We start from the raw sequence: 20,122 nt of genomic DNA on the forward strand, positions 1-20,122 counted from the left end.
GGCGGGGATGGACGCCGTGCGGGAGCACCGGAGGAGCGCCAGTCAGGGCGGTCAGATGCTGCTGAGAGGCCGGGATGCGGGCGGGCCAGGGGCTCCTGGCAGTGAGGAACCTGGGGCCCTGCGTGAGCCGCTCCAGCCCCGCTGGGATCCAGCCCGGCGGGGGGTGGGGGGCAGGTGGAGCCGTGAGAGCAAGGGACCCGCAGAAGGAAGGGGAAGAGCTGGTGGGAGCGAGGAAGTCAAGGGTGTTCTGGAGGTGGGAGGCTGGACTGTCTTAAGGGGAGAGGGAGGGGAGGTTCTAGGAGGTTCAGGGGACGCCTGAAGCAGCAGGGTCGGCAGGGCTCCAGAGGAGGAAACCGGGCCTGAGCCAAAGTGGAACCGGTAACTGCTTCTTTATGAGGTAAAAGGAGGGAGGCGAGGGTTTTCTGGCCTGGTAAGTTCCATGAAGACAAAACCGTCTACTTATTCAATAAACGGCACTGGGATAAGGGGTTATCATTTTGGACAAAGTCTGTTCCTATGCCAAGATAAATTCTAAGTGCATCAAGAACTAAACATAAAAAAGCATCTATAAAAGCACCAGAAGAAAATATAAGAGAATTTAAAAAATCTTGGATTGGGACTTTAGCATGATATAAAATTCAAAGGCAATGAAATAGAATGTAATGATACAAAAATTAAAATCTTCTGTATAAAAAAAGTGGTAAACAAGGCTAAAAAATAAATGATATTGAGGAAAATATACTTGTGACAAATACAAGAAATAATAAAACAGTGATTAATATAGAAGAGAAAAACACATGGCTAATATACATAAAATATCCTTAGCTTGACCCATAACTAAAGAGATACCATCTTTCACAAACTGGATTGCTAAAACTGAACATGTTTGATATTCTCAGGGCTGAAGGGTGAGGGTGAGGACAGGGCTCTGGGATGGTGAGCTGCTCGGCAGCGTGGGGATGCAGGTCTACATTTGCAACGCTCACACCCTCTGACTTTAACCTAAACAAAGACACAGGTGCCAGGATGTCCACTCCTGCCCTGTTCATAATGGCAAAAAGCTGAGATCAATGTCAGTGCCCACCAGCAAGGGACCAGTTAGTTCAATGACAACATATCCATATTGTGGAATACTATTCAGCTGTTAAAAAGAAAAAGGTGTTCTGATATGTGACAGCGTATCTTATAAGCTATATTGTGTTAAGTGGGAAAAAGAGGCTATCAAGGAGTATTTACAGTGTAACGCCATCTGTGTTGAATAAAAAAGAGTGCATACATGCATGTCCACATCCACACACACTCTACCTCTAACTGCACAGGGGATTTCTGGAAGGCCACGTAGGAATCTTACTGTGGAAAGTGAGATTCAGAGCCAGGAGAGGAGGGTGAGGAGAACAACTTTCTTTCTGCCTTTAAGTTTTTTATCTTGAGAATGTATTACCTTGATTAAAAAATGACCAGGGGCTTCCCTGGTGGCGCAGTGGTTGAGAATCTGCCTGCCAATGCAGGGGACACGGGTTCGAGCCCTGGTCTGGGAGGATCCCACATGCCCCGGAGCAACTAGGCCCGTGAGCCACAGCTACTGAGCCTGCGCGTCTGGAGCCTGTGCCCCGCAACAAGAGAGGCCACGATAGTGAGAGGCCCGTGCACCGCGATGAGGAGTGGCCCCCGCTCGCCGCAACTAGAGAAAGCCCTCGCATAGAAACAAAGACCCAACACAGCCAAAAAAAAAAAATAAAGTAAATAAATAAATAAGGAGCTCTTTAAAAAAAAAAAAAAAGACCAGTAAATCAATGTAAATTTTGAAAAACAAAAAAAAGAAAAGAAAAACAGAACACCCCAAGTTATCTAACTAGTAAATCACAAGGGGCTTCTTGGTTGTGTTTTCTGTTCCCCTTCATCTTAACATATGATACTGAAAATCATTCCAACTGGTGCTTAAGAGCTAGGCTCTCTGTGAATCCTGCCTTCCTTACTTGTAAGGGTGACAGCGGGCATGTTAATCGACTGCTCTAAACTGTAGTTTCCTCACTTCATAGTGTTGGTTGGAAGGCTAAATGAACCAGTGCACGTAAATCATTTAGCATAGAGCTTGGTACAAAATAAGTGCTCAATAAATGTGATTTATTACCATTATTTGAACTCGTTCATTTTACAGTTTTCCAGCGCCCCATTACGTGTAATTATCACTTGACTCTCGCTTTTTAGATTATAAAACATTATTATCCCATCTCAATCTCAGCAGCCTCATTTTTACTGGGTCTCAGAGAAATGAAGTAGGTAGCCTAAGATCACAACCTCAGATTTGAAAGCAGATCTTCTGACTTGAATAGTCCCTCCTCGATCATAGCTGTGTCAGGACCAACAAGCCCCTATATTTTGACATGAATTTACGTTGACTGTATAGTCCTAGGCATTAGGGACCACAAAACTCTACATTACTCCATACGATACCTCGGACAGAGCAAACCAAAGTGCTACTTATAACTCAATTCTGTTGATGATCACAACTTTCCTTAAAAAGATTTTAAATTTGTCTACAATGGGTAGTGGTGATAGTACAGAGAACTCAGAAAGCACAAAAAAGAAAAAACCCACAAAGGTGCCTAAATCGTCTGTCTAAGAAATCAATACTTCCTTCATTTAATCTATGAATCTAATCACTGTTGTCCCCAAATCGAGGCATTTTCATCATAGTGCTATTGTGCTCAATAATTCTTTATACAACAGAAGGTGATCTGACCCAAAGAATGTTTTTTCTGGGCTAGAAAAGTAGACTGATACTGACATCGCCACTTACCAGACAGAAGCAAAGAGCGTTTACATAATTTTTCCAAGGTCCTCTGAGAGGTAATGGTAGAATCAGATTCGAGTTCAGTCTCCTGCTTTCTAATTTGCCTCAGCTCCCACACAGAGGGATCACACTCTTCCTTGCTTTAATTTTTTCATAGGATTTTCCTGGAATCAGTTCTGAGTTTATCTGGGAATTATGAAGTATTACACTAAGCACATGGAATAAATAGTAGTGGAGTTGCAGTAAATTCCTGAATTGACTCAAAGTAATTGATTTCCTTGAGGTTTTTTTTTTTTTTTTTTAACAGTTTGGCTCAAACTATGAATGCTCAACGTTTTTAAATAGCTGTGACTTTAAATGCTTTCCTTATATATAGATGTATCTTAGCACAATGTAATTCTACTTAGGAAAAGTTCATTTAGAAGAAAATTCATTTGGTATCTGTAGTAGTGCCACCCCTGTTCTGAACTATCTTAATCAGCAATCAGTTGAATGTGAAGGCTCTGTAGACTCTGACACTGAAAATTTAATTGAATGTTATTTGTTTAATTAAAATTACCTCACTCCTGGACTTCCCTGGTGGCGCAGTGGTTAAGAATCCGCCTGCCAATGCAGGGGACACGGGTTCGAGCCCTGGTCTGGGAAGATCCCACATGTCGCGGAGCAACTAAGCCCGTGCAACACAACTACTGAGCCTGTGTTCTAGAGCCTGTGAGCCACAACTACTGAGCCCGCGTGCCACAACTACTGAAGCCCGCGCGCCTAGAGCCTGTGCTCCGCAACAAGAGAAGCCACTGCAATGAGAAGCCCACGCACCACAACGAAGAGTAGCCTACGCTCGAAGCAACTAGAGAAAGCCCGTGCACAGCAACAAAGACCCAATGCAGCCAAAAATAAATAAATTAATTAATTAAAAAAAAATTACCTCACTCCTGCAAATATACACACGCAAACACACACATGCACATACACATAGTATGATAACTTGACCACTTCTCATGTGACCGAAAACATCGAATTCCAGAAAACATCATTTTAAGTCAGTCATCTTCCTCTGACACCTTTGGAAGCATTTTGGGTCAGACTCTTTTCTGGGACATAATGCAGTAAAAAAAAAAAAAAACCTCTGTGCCATGTCTCAGCTGCTCCAAAATGAGTACTTGGAGGAAATGAAGCAAACAGTGGAAGTTAAAATTCTTATAGCTTAATGGCGAGGCAGAAGAACAGCTGTGGGTTTAAGTAACCTCAAAATCCCAATCTTTTCCTCAGTAAAGGCTCCAGAGAATTTACTGGCAAATATGTTCTATCCCAGCTGAAAGAAAGATTAAAAAAAATGTCTGGGCTACAGTTCCCACTGGGGATGTTCCTGGGTTAGGGTCCCAAGAGTAAAATCTAGGGTCCCGTATCACGGTATACTGTAAGGTCTTAAATGGAAAAGATCTACCAGAGCTGTGGCTTGGTCAGTCAGAGGTTCTAAAATCAGTTTTCCTAATTACAAATAAGTTAAATTAGAACACCTGAATCCATGTGTCTCTGACCAGGGAGAATTCAAACCCCAAATGCAATTCTAAAAACTGCCATAACCCTGCCGTCACTGGTGTTTCAGTTACAGGAGCACAAACGTGTGAATCATCGACTGTGAGAGGGGGAGGGCTCACTGTGTGCTGAGGACGACAGGAGAAGCTGTAGGAACTGATTCCGGCTCTATTCTTGAAAAATGAAAATCCAAGATGAGATCATAAATATTTTTATCAACAAGTAATGGAAAAGCTCTTAGTAGTCTCACAAGTACTTATGAAAATTAAAGCTGTGTTTGAAACTGCAGACTTGAGTGATCAGAGGAAGTCTGAGAGCGCTGCCTGAAGAGTGTGGTCCGGGATAATTTTCGGATTTCAATCTTGCAGCCTGAAGCTTCTGAACCTGAGCCCGTGGCTTCCTGAAACCCAGATACCTTAAGTAAAACTTTGTCTGTACAGGTGGACACATTTCTGGGGGAAGGGTGATACCAGACATAAGGCATTGTGTTTAAAACCTGCCTCATATACCTTAAACACACACATACACTTTAGCCCAGTAATTTTAATTTTAAGAATTTGTCTCAAGAAAACCAGTCAGGAATGTACATAAAGATATTTATGGCCACACTGTCTCTAATAGGAGGGGGAAAAAAAGGAAACCAAATAATTTTCAACATTTGGGAGATAAACAAGTCATGGTAAGCTCTACAATAAAATACTGAAAGCCATAAAAAAAATCATGAGGCAAAAGAGAATTGAGTCACATGGGGAATGTTCACCATACATTAGGTGAAAAGAAGCTGTAAACCCAGAGTGCAGATGTGCTCCCCAAGGGTGCTATAAAGGTGAACCTATTGATACAGCTTCATTTCGTTCATGTCAATGGTCCAAGTAGGCTGAATGGCTGCCAACAGGCAGATCATGGAAGCGATCTGAAGTCCTTCTGATATCAGACTGACCCCCCAAGCCTCTAGTGGAAACAGTGGAGCCATGTGACTCTCTGGGTAGACTGTACCTCCAAGATAAAACCCTCAGAGTTGGTTAGTAGGGAGTATTCACAGTCTTGGGCTAAGATCATGAGTTTGTTAAACTGGGAGAATTAAGACAGATTAGTGAGAAATATACCTGACTGTAATTTAGGCTTACTGTCATTAAAAACGGCCCCCGAGTGATATGCAGAAGCCAATGAGGTTATAAGAGAATTAGAAAAATCACCATTGTGCAACCACTAAGTAAATAATTGATTCAGGCAAGGCGCATTAATGGGTCTGAAAACCATTGGGCATAAGGCTGTTGGGGAACAGTTTACTTATTAATCACAAAGAGAAACGGGATGTTTATAATGGAAATATCTCGCCTCCACTTTAATAAAGGATCAAACTGAGCACAAACCAATAATGGTACCACCGACATTATGGACGCCTGATGGGGTGGAAAGGGAGAAGGCCTTATTACCCACTCAGGGTTCCTGCCCAAGGGTTTATTCCGAGTATAATAAGAGAGATACACTCTGACTGATTCAGACTGGCCAACAGTCTAGACTAAATAGGCCAATATCATGAAAGTTGGAAAAAGAAAAGGCAGAGGGCCTCTTCTACATTCAAGGAGACTTAAGGGACGTGACTATGGAATCCAACGCTTGACCCTTGAACAGATTCTGGATTAGAAACAACTGTGAAAGGTGGGACAGTTGGAGACGTGAAGATGGACTGCAGTATCGGCCAGCACGCACTGATGCTCAGTTCTGGGGTGTGAAAATGGTACTGTGAGAAGGCAGAAGCACGTCCTTGTTCTAAGAAGACATCCAACTGACACCTACAGAGGTAGAGTTATGCCTGCAACTTAATGTCAACATTGGTGAAATTAAGGAAAGGGCAAAATATTCATTCTCTTACATAAGCTGCTTAAGTTCAAGTAAGACAATAGTTTTTTAAAGGAGAAAACCATCCAGGACTTCCCTGGCAGTCCAGTGGTTAAGATTCCGTGCTTCTAACGCAGGGGATGTGGGTTCTATCCCTGGTGGGGGAACTAAGATCCCACATGCCATGCGGCGCGGCCAAAAAAAAAAAAAAAGAAAAGGAGAACACCATCCAGAGAAAAACGATACACTGCTTTTCATTTCAGAAAAAACATGCCTGAAAGACGAGTTTTAACGTTAGCCCATAAGCGGTCTTAGGTTCCTCCCAAGGCATCTGAATGGAGCACACATTTAGAAGGGTGCATAATGAACTTCTTCAAAGTTAAATTTGCAAACCTCATCAATGTTGTCAGTAAATATTACAGGTATTATGAAATTCAGGGAGATTTTTAACATACAAAGAAGTGTTGATGCCCCCCCACCCCACCTCAGTCAAGATGCAGAGGTGATCACGGAAGCCTGAGATGGGCAAAGGTGATGAATGAGTTTATTATAATCCACCTCTTCAGAGACTCAAAGTCAGTCAGTTTCCTTTGCTGAGAGTCTTGGAGTTCGCTTCCCACAACGCCTGTAAATGAATGCCATTTAAAGTGCAGTCACTTCCAGCTGAAAAGGACTGGGGTGAGGGCGGTGGAGTTGGCTGGGCGCAGGGAGGGGGACCCAAGGGCAGGGTCTGGCCCTTCAGGGGTAACATGCTCAAGTATTCTGGTACAACTTAAGCTTTTTAAATTGTTCACCTCATTAGCAAAGATGTTTACATGTGCAACCTTAAAGTATGTTTATTTATAAATTATCAACATGTGCTCCTGTGCTACCAAATTATGCAGTTAAAAATATGTCCAAGAGTAGGCACTTTAAAAGATGAGATAAAAAATATGAGCAGAAGCTCTGTACTTCCTTCTTGTACCTCAAAGGCTTGTCCTGCCCAATTCCTGAGATGCACCCGCTCACCTTGGTGGTCCAGAGGATGGCAGTTCTAAGGCACAGCGGCATTCATATTGGTGTCTGAATCACTGGGTGCCTTAAATTAACCCTCCTTTGCAGAGGGATGTTAGGGACACTATGAAAACCCACAGTAGGCAGCCCCGCTCACAAGGACCTCAGGCAGCTTCTGCCTGGATCTCTTCAGTGGTATCAGAGGAAGGGTTGGGGCTCATCTCTCAGAAGCGGCTCGTTCATGTGCTGATCGGCTGTTTCATGATTCACACGGTAACTTCCTTCCTCTCTAATGCAGAAAGTAGGCTGCGCGAGGGCGGGGCAGGGACGAGCGCTGTCTTACCATCGCTGTATCCTAGTGTCCAGAACAGTGTCTAGTACATACAGGGTGGCAGAAATAATGGACATATGTTGACTGACTTTTTAGAGAACTCTTCCGCACGCCTAGTCTGGCTTTATACTGAAACAACAGCAAACCCTTATATCACACTACGCGCCAAGCACCATCGTAAGCACTTTTCACATGTTAACTCACTGAATCCTCACAACAACCTTATTAGGCAGGTACTGCCATCACTCCCATCTTGGCTGAGGAAACTGGGACAAAGAGTGGCCAAGTGACTTGCCCAAGGGCAGCAGCTGGTGAGTGGCTGAGCAGGGATTTGCTGGGGACAGTGGCTGCTGAGTCGCACCTGTAACTGCTCCACAAAGCCGCCTCTCGCCAGGTCAGAGGACTGGCCTCACCGCTGCCGTCCGCATGCACAGACCCGGGGGCTAACCTCCCCTGCAGGTGACAGGAGGACAGAACTCCAGAGCCTTCCACGTTCATCTCTTTTCCAAGCCAGACATTCTAGAGCCTTCAACTGTGTAACAGATACTGTGGAGTCAGTCCTTCAACACCTGGGTCTCCCTCTCTTTGGGTTTGGTCGAGTTTGTCCCTGTAGGGTCAAGAGTCCAGCCATGGACTCCAACAGCCCTGGGTGTGAGACCTAGCCTTGCAAAGTCACCCTTTGACTTGAGCAAATTTCCTCTTCTGAAAAATGAGTTGATAACACTTCCTTCTTCGTAGGAATATTCACTATCCTTTGGTCCAAATTTCCTTCCTCGGGCAGGGCCCTGGCACGGCATGTCACCCTCCGGGGAGACACATTAGCATGCATGTGGATGGCGGCGCTGCACTTTATGGGAATGTACTGCACTGGCCTGGGAAATCGCTGCCTTCTGTTTTCACTGGAACCATGTGGCTCTTTAACTTAAGTTTATATGGTGACCCACCGACTCAATTCTGTCTCCCGCTGCACAGTTCCTCCTTTCTTACAGGAAAAATGTCCTCATAAAAACAATTCATAGCACATCAAAATATTGACAGGAGCCTTAAGCCCTAACGTCTGACGATATCTGTGGACACGATTTATCACAGAAGCTCCACTGTTATCACTTGGCAATTAGGAAATATTGATAAATGCAAACACATTATTGATGTCAATTAAAGAAGCACAAGACGGATGAGCCTCCCAAAGTGCTCTGACACAAGCAGTTAGAGCTGAGCCCATCAATACACATCGAGGCACCGCGAGTGCCGCGGGAAGTCGGGCTGCCACGAAACCACGGCGCTTCCGCGTTAGAAGTGAGGCTGTCTCAGCAGATGGGCATCTGCTCAGGAATATCTAACAGAACCTCAGGTGACGTCCGACGTAAAAAAGGTGCTCACTGGTGACTCATGATGAGGTAGGAGTAGAAGGTACTCGAGAGGAGCTGGGGACCAAGACGCGCTGACGCAGCTAAACGGTCCCGACTGTGCACGTGAGGGGCGCGCACCAGGCCAGGACCTGCAGAAACAGGCAGCTTGCAGGGCAGTGTTTTGGAATATATTTTAACATTCCCAGGCATCCTGTTTTGTAGGACTGAGAAGAGTCTTGGATTTATTTTCAGTGGACGACATGAACAACCCAGGTTCCATTCTCCCTGTGAAGGGCAGAGGGAGATTTGAGCTCGAGTCCTGAGAGAAGGGAGGCATCGGGAATTTGTGAAGGAAACTTCGTTTAAGAGGAACAGAAGGTAACTAGTCACGTGTTGGTTGTGCTGGGTTTCAAGTGCTGGTAAGACACCCAAGTTCAAGCATCTACTAGACACAGAGGGCAACAGTCTGCAGGAAAAGACAGGAGCAAATACAGTTTCGAGGAGGAGGTGCGGTGAACCACCTCTGAGAAGAAGAATACAGATATAAAGAGACCAACTGACTTAGCGATAAGGGGGCCTGTGCTTTTGAGACAGCAGTTGCATTTTTGAAGGAAAAAAGTTAGAGTTAAAAAAACAAAACCCGCCGCCCGCTGTGTGAAAGGGCTCTATGAGGCACTAGGAAAGGGCACACACAGCCCTCGTCCGTCCGGGAACCAAAGCCTGGGAGGCCACAAGGCCCGCTGAACGCCAGGGATCCTCACCCAGAGCCTCGAGGGTCCCATGTGCACAGGGCCTGGACAGGCACACACGCTCTTCCCCGTTCAGTCAAACACTCAGACCACCGAGAATGGCCTGCAAACATTCCCGAGCCTCACATCGCCATCGGCGGGGGATCTGATTTGCTCGGCTACACACCATCCCTTTTCTGAGCCATTTCACTGGCCAGACCTAAGCCCCTTGCAGACGTCCGCTCACCCCCCTGTGAACGCTTACTGCCGCCAGAGGGAGTATCTGCCCCCCAGATCCCCCCAGCAGTAGAGCTGCACGGGCTCCGAGGGCTCGGGGTCCGCACCTCCTCCCTCTGTGTGTGCCCCGACGTGGCAGGGCGTGGGCACAGGGGGTCAGGAGTCAAGGGCGGTGGGCGCCTCACAGACAGCCCCTCCTTGACTCTGAGCCTGCGCCGGCAGGATGCGAGCTGAGGCCTCCATGACCGCACTACATTGCCTCGCAGCACGGTCCTTCAGCTGCATTTTAATAAAATGAATGTTATAAAATTTGATTTAGATATACTTTTGTAGCCTAGGAAACCCCTTTCACTGAGAGTGAGTGAGTGCCCCCAGTTCTTTCTGATGTATAAACTTTTACTGGTATGTGAAAAATATTAATACAGAAACTGCCCCTTGGAATTCAGTGTTCACAATTCTACCTAACCCACTGAGAAGCATGTGGGAGGGTCGACCTGCACGACAGCGAGGCCCACCGTCGGGAGCAAAGGCTTGGGCGCCCACGGAGGAGGGTGGAGGGTGGAGCTGCCCCTCCGCGCACCCAGGGTGAAACCGAAGTGTCGTGCGTCCCCGTGGCTCCGGCACTGGACCGTCCGTCTCCCACGGGCCGGGCACCGTGCCCGCCAGCTCCGCACGCTTCTGCTTGGTCCTCTCACCCCCGACGGAGGCGGACGCTCCCGCCTATCTGACAGAACAGTCCGTAAATGGGGGGCGGCCACCAGGGAGTGACACCACTGCCACCTGAGCCCCGGCCCTGGGCCCTCCACGCCTCCCGCGGGGAGGAAAGTGAGGAGGAGGAGAGGCCAACAGCATCGTCTTTGTCTGCGTAAGGCTGGCACTCACCCCGCAGCCGGCCTCCCGCTGACTTCCAGGAGGAGCGCGGGGCTCCCGGCCCTGCCGCGCGAGCGGTGCCAGCGCGCGCTCCCTCGCTCTGTCCCAGGGTCGCTAAGAGGGCACAGGGCAGGGGTCTTGACGTCACCGGACGTCTCAGAAAGGCCGAGTCTGCGGCCCACGCGGCGAGGCTGAGGCAGCGCCTGGGCCGGACCCAGGCCTGAGTTTCCGCTTAAAACACCGCCTTCCGTGAATCGCCGCCAAGCTCTCCGGCCCGAATGGCGCATCGGCGGAGGGGCACTGACCACGCTGCGGGGCCGGGGGCAGCTCGGACACAGGACACAACCCGCCTCCCCGGGAAGTCAGAGGCCCTGGCAAAGCCCTGCAGGAAATGCTGAGGAGCTAGCACCTGAGTGCTCTGGTGGCCCCGAGGACAACAGGCTTCCGGGGCAGGAGAGGGGCGCACGGGCGCGGCAGGCCTGCCCTCGGCAGCTGGCGGGCGGGGAAGGAGCTCCCCGGCTGGGCGCGGTGTGTCCTGCCCGCGCTGGCCCCGCATCCAGCCCCGAGCAGCCTGCGCTCGGCCCAACGAGCTCATGGGCTCCCGGTGCTGAAGCTGCGATGCAGCTGCATAGGCCTGATGTGGGGCACGAGTGGGCGCGGGGCAGGCTTCGCAGGGCCCAGAAACCCACGGGGCCACGCCGCTTCCTAGCGGTTCCCTAAACTGCCCAGGAGAGAAGAAAGGACGGGCACTGGCCTGTGGGGAAAAATGGGCTCCGTTTAAAAAATATTTCCAGTAAGAAAAATACGTAATATTAAGAAAAACATGGACAGCTACACAGACAGCTGCAAACTTTAAATAACAGCTGAGAGTTACTGAAAAAACCAAGTGCTGAGTTTGGCCCGGCTGAGACAGAACCTGGATCAAAGCCAGAGAACAATTTATTTTGGCTCTTTCCTCCGGTCTCCCTTCCTCATCCCACTCCTTCTTGGAAGGTCTGTCGAGTCCCAGTAGAGAAATCTCGTTGGTAATGAGGCATCCACGACCTGTCACCTGTGTGAAAGGGCAGCTTCTGTCACAGCTCACAGGTCCCCGGAAGCCGCCGTGATCCGTGCAACATCCCTGCCATCACCGGGGGTTAAAAGCTTCTACACAGTGTAGCCAAGGGCTTTTCTGGAATTGGCCCCCGCAGCCGAGGCTGACAGCGGAGAACCACCGCTGCATAACTCAGCTTACGCCACCAATCACTCCCCATGCTCAAGGCGACACGCTGCCTGTGACATCCCGGCAGCCAAGCTTTCCTTTTAAAGGAAATTCAGTAAATGCAGAGGGTCAGTGACACACCTCACCCTTGGTCAAAATCCAACATTCACAAGTATGTTTCTGGGATCTAACAATCATCATCAATTATTTTCAGAATCAGAAAACGTCAGGCCTGAAAGGGGGCCTTGGAGGCATGGGGCACACCTCCACACCCATGGGGAGCTGGCATTGACGACCGCCTGCCAGCTGGCCGGGGCCGGGAGCAGACCCTGGCTCTGCTGGCTCCTTGCCGGCCGGCGTTCAGTGATGGGTACGCGCTGGGCTCCGACGGCACATCCATGACCCTGCAGGCAGTTCTGGGATGCACTCGTCTAAGTGAGTGCGGTAACTCCATGAAAGAAACCCCCCATCCAACCTCCGCAGGGCAGTTAAACTTCGGTTTGTTAAATATAGCAGATTCGTAAAAAGAACTCTCGTGCTATTAGGATCTTGGAAAGCAGTGCACCCAATTCCTCACCTTTTACAGATGAAGCCTATTGGGTCACGGACTTTCTGGTGATGCTACCTCGAATTTGTGACAGACTGTGAAGGGGAGTCCATGGGACTTCAGTTGGTGGCGTTGTTACAACATTAAGGAGATGAGATTTGGGGCGGGGGCGAGGAAAAGAGAAGTACTTGTTAGGCTGTATGAAGTGGAAACGCTTGAAGAAAAAGAATATATTTAAAATACTGATTGGATTGTGCGCCAGCATTACTTAATAAAGCTAAGATTATTACAGTGCCACACCTTAAGAGAATTTTGCGCCTTTCGATTATTTATAACCAACCAATCTACGAAATGACAGCCTTAATGACCGGATTTGGGGAAGAGAGAACATTTCTGACACATCATTTGGCTCTGGCATTTCAAACACGAAGCAAGTACGAAACTAACCTTAACTTACGAATGGTATTCCTTGGGCTTCAGTAGACAAACTGAATGATGATAAAGTTTTAAGAGAGATTAAATATCATGACTGAGGATAGAGAGCTACCTAACAAGGGCTAGGATTTAAATTTAGGTGTATCTCACTCAAAACCTCTTCTCTTTCCTCCTACTCCTATCATGTCTCTGAATGAAACAACAGTTTTTAGACTGATAGACGTATAATTAGAAAATAAATCTTTCCAACAGCATAGGTGAAACCACCCTTCATATATATGCTTGTAAAACCCATCAAAGGCAGATATCCAGTGCTCAGGAAATGAGCACATGTTCTCATACACACACTGGGCTGGGCGTCATCACCTCCCTGCCACCTCGGAGGATGTGGGACAGAAACACAAATGGACATAAACAGGGGGAGCCCCTCTGTCACCTTTCCTAGAAGATGTGGCATTGTTTCCCTGTCAGCTTGGGAGAAGATCTTCTGCATAAGCACGACTGGAATTAACTCTGATTACCTGAAAGGACAAGCCAGGCGGTAAGGCATCAAAAGGTTTCCGCTGAAGGGCACTTCAGTGATAGCTTGTCAGGAAAAGCACAATTGGAGCTGCGACCCTAGATCTATGGGGAAATTCTGAGCAAACACTTCTTAAATAAGGCGGCTGAACTTTACCATTTTCAGACTGTGGTTTTGTATTGTTTTTTCTTTTTGAAGGCAGAGAGGGTGAGAGAGTTTTTTGAGAAATGATAAAGGAGACCAGCCCCTAGGGATAAACTATTCATGAGCCTACAGAGGGGAAGCTGCTACCTTCTAATAAGAGCTCTAAACGGACCATCAGAAAAAGGAACACACATCTTCCCTCCTCCTCTCCTACGTGTTGTTTACCTTCTGTGAAGATAAGGCCACCCAGGTGACCCCTCTTCTGAGAACTGGCTAAAAAGTGAGAACAGATGCAGGCCTATCCTTCTCCTAACTGTGCGTCCTTGGGAGAATTATTCAAACACACCAAGTCTGAATTTCCTCATCGAGCACACAAGGATACTAGTATCTTTCTCACGAGGCTGCTCTCAGGCATTCAAAGTGCTTGTGTAATACACGGAGTCCATGCCCAGAGAGGGCGCGACGAACCGACACTGGTGAGGAGACCCCCCCTCCCCCCATCTATCAAATCATCCCTTTACAGATGCAGGAAACAGGGCGAACAAACCACCTGCCCAAGATCACACGGCAAGTTACTACCAGAGCTGAGATGGGCACGTTCACCTCTTGCCCCTGAGATCAATGTACTTTCTGCTCCGGAATTGTTAATATCTGCTTCCACTTTAGGTGTTTCAGCAACAAAAAGGCTTTTCGAGGAATTCAAGAGTGAGCAGCTCTGGCAGACTAGACTAGGAGACTCATCTGCTAGACTAGATGGGAGAATGACAGATACCATGATAAAAATTCCCAATGAAACCCGTGCCAAAGTTTTCTATAAACAGCACTACTATTGGGAGCTCTTGTGAACATGAAATATGCAGAAGAACTATTAGTGTACATAAAAAGGCAGGGGTGATACAGGCTTCCTCTAGAAAGGAAGTGGAATCTTGTTCTGTGCGTGTCAACCTTGGAGGAATGAAGCAAATTTAATGGGTGGTCTCCAACTGAGAGACATTTCTTCTAGAAGAATGCCAACTGTGGGAAAATACTCTTGTCCCAGACTTGAGGAAGTAAAGGAATTTCCAGAAAAAGCAGAGAGGAAATTAGTTTAAATTCTTGCATGAAGAAGTCTTTTTATAGCTGCAGAGGAACTATATATTGAACAGGCTGAAAAAATAAATGTCATACATAGGCCAAGCTATAAAACTAAACAAACCCTTCTCATTGCCCTGCTTTCTTAAACCTTCTGAGGAGGCTGGGGAATTTTTTATTCATACTGAGAGGATTCATGTATCCAAAAGACATGGGGTTCACGTGGGGCGCAATTCTGGTCACTGTACATAAATTCATGTTGATTTCCTGAGGATTTTTATTCAAGTCCAAGACAGAGTACATAAATCTCCTTCGCCTCTGACTGCTGTAGTGTTATTTTTTTAATACGCAGATTGATCCTTTGATCTAATCTTAGCTGGTCTATAGAAGCACAGGGGAAAGCACTGCTGGGATATGCCAGGAAACCCTATGCTGTGTTCCATGAAATGAGTGAACAGATGGTATCTAGAACAGGGAGGATGGGCTTGGCTCCAAAACAGTCAAAGCCAGAAAGAACTTCTGTGAGGTTCTGATGGACCTCTTAATTCCACCCCAACTCTGTCTCCGAAAAACTTACAAAACCAATTCATAATTATATGGCATAGAGTGGGTACTCGATAAACAGGGAAAGAAACTGTGGGCATGGATTGCAAGACACACAGTGCGTTTGTGTTTCACGTAGCTGAGACGCCGGCCAGGGGGCAGGGTGGAGTCAAATCAGACAGAAAGAGTATTAACGCTGAGGAGGGGCTGGGGAGAGCATTCCCATCCCTTAGGCGTTATTGCTCTTCAAATGCCACTCCATTTTCTTTGAAAGAAAGTGTTCTCCTCAAAGGTATGCTTTAGTACCCATAGCATGTCTTCTACCAGAAAGGAAAGCAACATAAATAAAATAATTCAATCTTTTGACTTTCCTCGTAGCAGAAAGGTTAGACCAAGAGAAGTTTTAGAAATTTACGATGGCATAAATACACGGCTGGCTTACACCTTCGCTCACCTATAGCCTAAACTCTGGAAAGTTAAGATCTTGGTGAAAAATGGTCAAGGGAAGCTGAGCATAGAGTAATTTACTCTAAAATGTATCATTATTTCTGCAAATAATCAGGAAGGGGACAGATATTGATGTGAAATGTTGAACCATGGCATTTTAGAAGTGGAAGTAGCCTTAGAAACTACAGCATAACCCTTTGATTTTACAGATAAGAAGCTGAAGGCTTGTAGTTCCAGCTCCGAATGACTTAGGTTTCCCAGCCTCAAGTATCAGTCAGTGTCTGAGGCATTCAATTTTATTTTTCTCAATTAAGAAAAAATTGAGGACTGGTTATATAGTTCTTTTTTAGGGGAAGGGAGAATTTTTTTTTATTGTGAAAAAAAACCCCACAAAAAGTTACCATTTTAACCGATTTTAAGCATATAGTTCAGTAGTGTTAAGTACATTCACATTATTGTAAAACATATCTCTAGAACTTTTTCATCCTGAAAAACTGAAACTGTCTCCATTAAATGCTAACTCCCTTTTCCCGCTCCCCCAGCCCCTGGCAACCAACATCCTACTTTCTACCTCCTTGAATTTGACCACTTTGGGGACCTCATATAAGCGGAGTCACACGGTATTGGTCCTTTTGTGTCTGGCTTAGTTCACTGAGTATAGTCGGCAAGGTCCATCCATGTTGCAGCCTGTGTCAGAATGTCCTTCCTTTTAAGGGCTGAATAATATTCCACTGTATGTAAATGCCACCTTTGGTGTATCCATCCGTCAGTGGAAATTTGGGTTGCTTCTACCTCTTGGATATTGTGAATAATGTATAATTCTTTCCATGTATTTTAAATGCCCCTAATGTATGGACTGACTTTCCTCTCCTTCATAAAAAAAATTTCCAAGTAAATTTTAGAGACTCCCCTGAAACTACCAAAATGGTACTTAAGCTAAAAGTGTACTTGAAGAGAGATGAAGTGCATTATTACTTTTCCCCACAAGACATACAGATAAAACACTCCTACCTTTTCACAGGCTGTTCTACAGGGTGACCACTGGGGGCAGGTAAGGCATCCCTTTCACTCAAGTCTGACCACCCCCTGGGGCACCCGCACAGGCTCCGCGGAGGAGACCCACGTGAGAGAGGCCTGTCACTGTTCAGTGGCTTCTCATCTCACGACAGGCACATTCAGAAAGTGATTGCGGGACGTTCCTCTTGAACGGTCATTAGAAAACTAAACCATAAAGTATCAAATGAAAGGAAAAAATATGGTTTCAGAGACTTTCACTTATCACCACCCAAAATGCCAATCAACTGGGCACATTACTTCGCTTTTAGTGATGCACAAAAATAATAAGTGTAAGCTAAACACTGAAAGTGCTTCATCGCACATATACACACACTCAGGTTAATTAAAAGGCTGCTACCCATAACATCAACCCCTTTCCTAGTGTCTTTAATGGTTGTACATAATGTCTGCTCTGAACCGCTTACAACGGCAGGTTCATAGTTCTGGGTCTGACACAGCCACTATTTGAATTGCTTCATTAAAAAAAAAACACTAGCTTAAGAACAGCTGATGTGGTATGGAATCTTGTCATCACTAAAAAGCTGCTGGCAAAAATTGTATAACTCCAACACCTTGCTGTTACCAGAATCAGAAAACATAATATCCAGTTGATCTTCTCAGTGCAAAATTACATACTACAGTAACAATATATTTCTTCATCCAAATACTTATGTTACACACAAACCTTGTTTAGCTGGATACACGTATATCCCATCACTGGTAGAGTAACCAAACATTATTTGGGTGTAAGTTCAGTGCTCAATTCACCAGCCTACGTGAATGAGTGGTTGGGAACCTCTGTTACCCAGGTCTGCTCTCTCAGAGCCCAGAAGAACGGAAGGGTCGCCTTGCCAGGGTGCACTCTGACGAAGAGAGAGTATCACACAGCTGTAAATAAACCCACACTTTGCACAGGTATTTTAGTTTTCACCAGGTTTAAAGAAAAAGGTGCTACACATTTAAGATTTAGCTGAAGTCACAATCGTAATTCATGTATTCAAGGAAATCTCATCAGAGTGTAGAAACACAGGCCCGGCACCTACTCGGTTACTGCAGATGCAGAGTTTCCCAGTCCCAACTGTCTCTTCTTCTTTTTCTCTCACAGACATGTGGCTATTAAGCTAGGTATATAACCGTTCTTTGAAATGCTTGGAAAATGTTTTCTCTTTGATAAACACACAACCTCTGTGAGTCACCTGGGGTGGGAACCCCCTCTTCCCCCTGCAGTTATGGAGCACGGCTAAGCAGCACTTCACAATAAGGCTGGTTACGGTGGTTTACAATCCTCAGGGGCGTGACCAACTGCAGAGCTGTAATAAGTGGGGGTGATTAACTGATCGTTAGTCCAATAAACGTCTTATAGAGGGGAATCAGAAGGAATATCTCCAGAGCAGCAATATGGAAAAAAGAACAAAGATGAAAGCAAAGTCTGGTTGACTTTCTTGCTCCTATTTCTGGTGTGAAACACCCAAGGAGCCCTGTTTCCTGTCTCAGGTAGAAAGTCCTCAGTTACTTCTTTGCTGCCTAGATGGTGACAGCTGTTTGTCCGGCTTCTGTGCGTCCTTCCTGGCGCCGGCTGGCACACACACAAAGGGCCTCTCCCACTTTTCGGATTCCACTTGGGAAGCAGACAGGGAAACTAGGTTTAATGGGGGCTAGTCCAGAACTTGCTTCCAGCAGAGAAAGAATTCACAAGAGCTGCCAGGGTCCAGCTGTCTTTACAGAACCATTTTATACGGAAATAATGGGAGTTTATAGAAAAGTGGGAGAATGTCTCTGCTAGTTATGGGATAGGATAGGATGCACGTAGCTGGAAAGAGAGAGGATTCTAACTTTCCGGGGAAGAGGTGGTCCGTGGCAAAGAGAGAACAAGCGTGTGTCCGGCTCCTAGTCCACAGGCCATAATTAAGGAGAATGAACGAAAGCAGCCTGACTGGCTCATACAGGGGCAACGCGATCTGCCCTTTTACTTCTTGCAATCAGAGTAATCCTTAGGAGCAGCGTGAAAGGCCAGTGAGAAATGCTGGTGCTACTAGAATCCTTCAGGGTTGCCCCATGAAGACTAAGTATCTCTGCACAGTAAGGATACAAAGGAAGGATGACCTCTGAGGAGAGGCTGGGCTACGATGATGTGGTCCTTAAATATCCGGGGAACAAAACTGGGAGATGACTTAAGAGTATCTCTATCCTTTGGTTTCTACTGACTCAGGAGCTCACATCCTTGAACTTCTGAGTTTGCCCTCAGAAATTAGAGACCTGAGGTCAGGTCTGGCCAGCTGCCCTTAGACAAGGCATCCAGCTTTCCTGCATCGTGGCTTCTCTACCCCAAGAGAACCAGAAGAAACTCTTTTCTCAGAGACTTCTTTAAAAAATGCAAAATCTTACCGTGCTTACAGTGGTGTCATTAGTGTCACGGCTGACTGAAGCGAGACCCACTTTAAACACTGGACAGCAGGAGGCGGGGACCAGTGTTGAGAGGACGATTTCAGTTTGAGTGCTGCCCTTACGGGTGTGCGTGTCTGGCGCCTGGAAAGGTGGCTGTAGGCTTTCTCATCCACGGAAAATGATGCTGAGATCGACGTGCATCCTGGTGGACGGTCTTTGAGTCCAAGTATCAAGTGGAAAAGGGACTTGATGGGAAGGATATTGTAGTTCATGAGGGTAACGTCTCAAGATCCTCATCAGATTTCCACTTTCCTTTCATGGATGCTTTGCATGAACCATGCGAGGTTGTGGGCAGCCAACAAGACACCACGATTTTGGTGGCACAGACCCCTGGACTGAGGTGTTCGACCCCAGGGGACAAACTTCATAGATTCATTTAGTCCACAAATAATTAAGAGCCAACTCCATGCGGGGCTGGTCTAGATCTTCTGATTAACAATAATACAAGCATTTATGATGTGCCAGCATCTTTCTAAGGGCTTCACATATATTAACCTACTTTATCCTCACCGTAACCCACGAAGTTGGGCCTGTTCCCACCTGCGTTTTACGTTAGGCACTGAGAGGTTAAATACCTGGTTGAAGGTCACACTGTGACCAGAGGAGTCAGGACTGGAACGCAGGCAGGCGGGCCCCACAGCCCATGCTCCTGCCTCCTGGGCAGTGGTGACCATGACAGCTGAGACCCCTGTCCTCGTGGAAGAGGAGAAAACAGACAGGGCAACAAGTGATGCTATTTTTGGTGCTGGTAAGTGCTGTGAGGAACTCTGAAGCAGGGTAAGGGGGTAGGGGTAAGGGGGCAGGGGTAAGGGGGCAGGGGTAAGGGGGTAGGGGTAAGGGGGCAGGGGTAAGGGGGCAGGGGTAAGGGGGCAGGGGTAAGGGGGTAGGGGTAAGGGGGCAGGGGTAAGGGGGCAGGGGTAAGGGGGCAGGGGTAAGGGGGTAGGGGTAAGGGGGCAGGGGTAAGGGGGCAGGGGTAAGGGGGCAGGGGTAAGGGGGTAGGGGTAAGGGGGCAGGGGTAAGGGGACAGGGGTAA

The 20,122-nt window shown here is 46.9% G+C and overlaps 1 protein-coding gene across 4 annotated transcripts in view; it reads right to left on the minus strand.

Moving 5' to 3' along the window:
* LYRM4 (LYR motif containing 4) overlaps window positions 1-20,122 on the minus strand; it is a 190,016-nt gene that overhangs the window by 134,433 nt on the left and 35,461 nt on the right. The window contains exon 3 of one of the 4 annotated variants that reach the window (XM_082413443.1): window positions 12,459-12,545. The exons of the other annotated variants lie outside the window; for them this stretch is intronic. Coding sequence (XP_082269569.1) covers window positions 12,483-12,545 — 63 coding nt within the window. The 3' untranslated portion in view covers window positions 12,459-12,482. The remainder of the gene's footprint in view (window positions 1-12,458; window positions 12,546-20,122) is intronic. 4 annotated transcript variants of the gene reach the window in all.

This window comes from Balaenoptera physalus (genome assembly GCF_965194825.1).
Source record: "Balaenoptera physalus genome assembly, chromosome: 11".
NCBI lineage: Eukaryota > Metazoa > Chordata > Mammalia > Artiodactyla > Balaenopteridae > Balaenoptera > Balaenoptera physalus.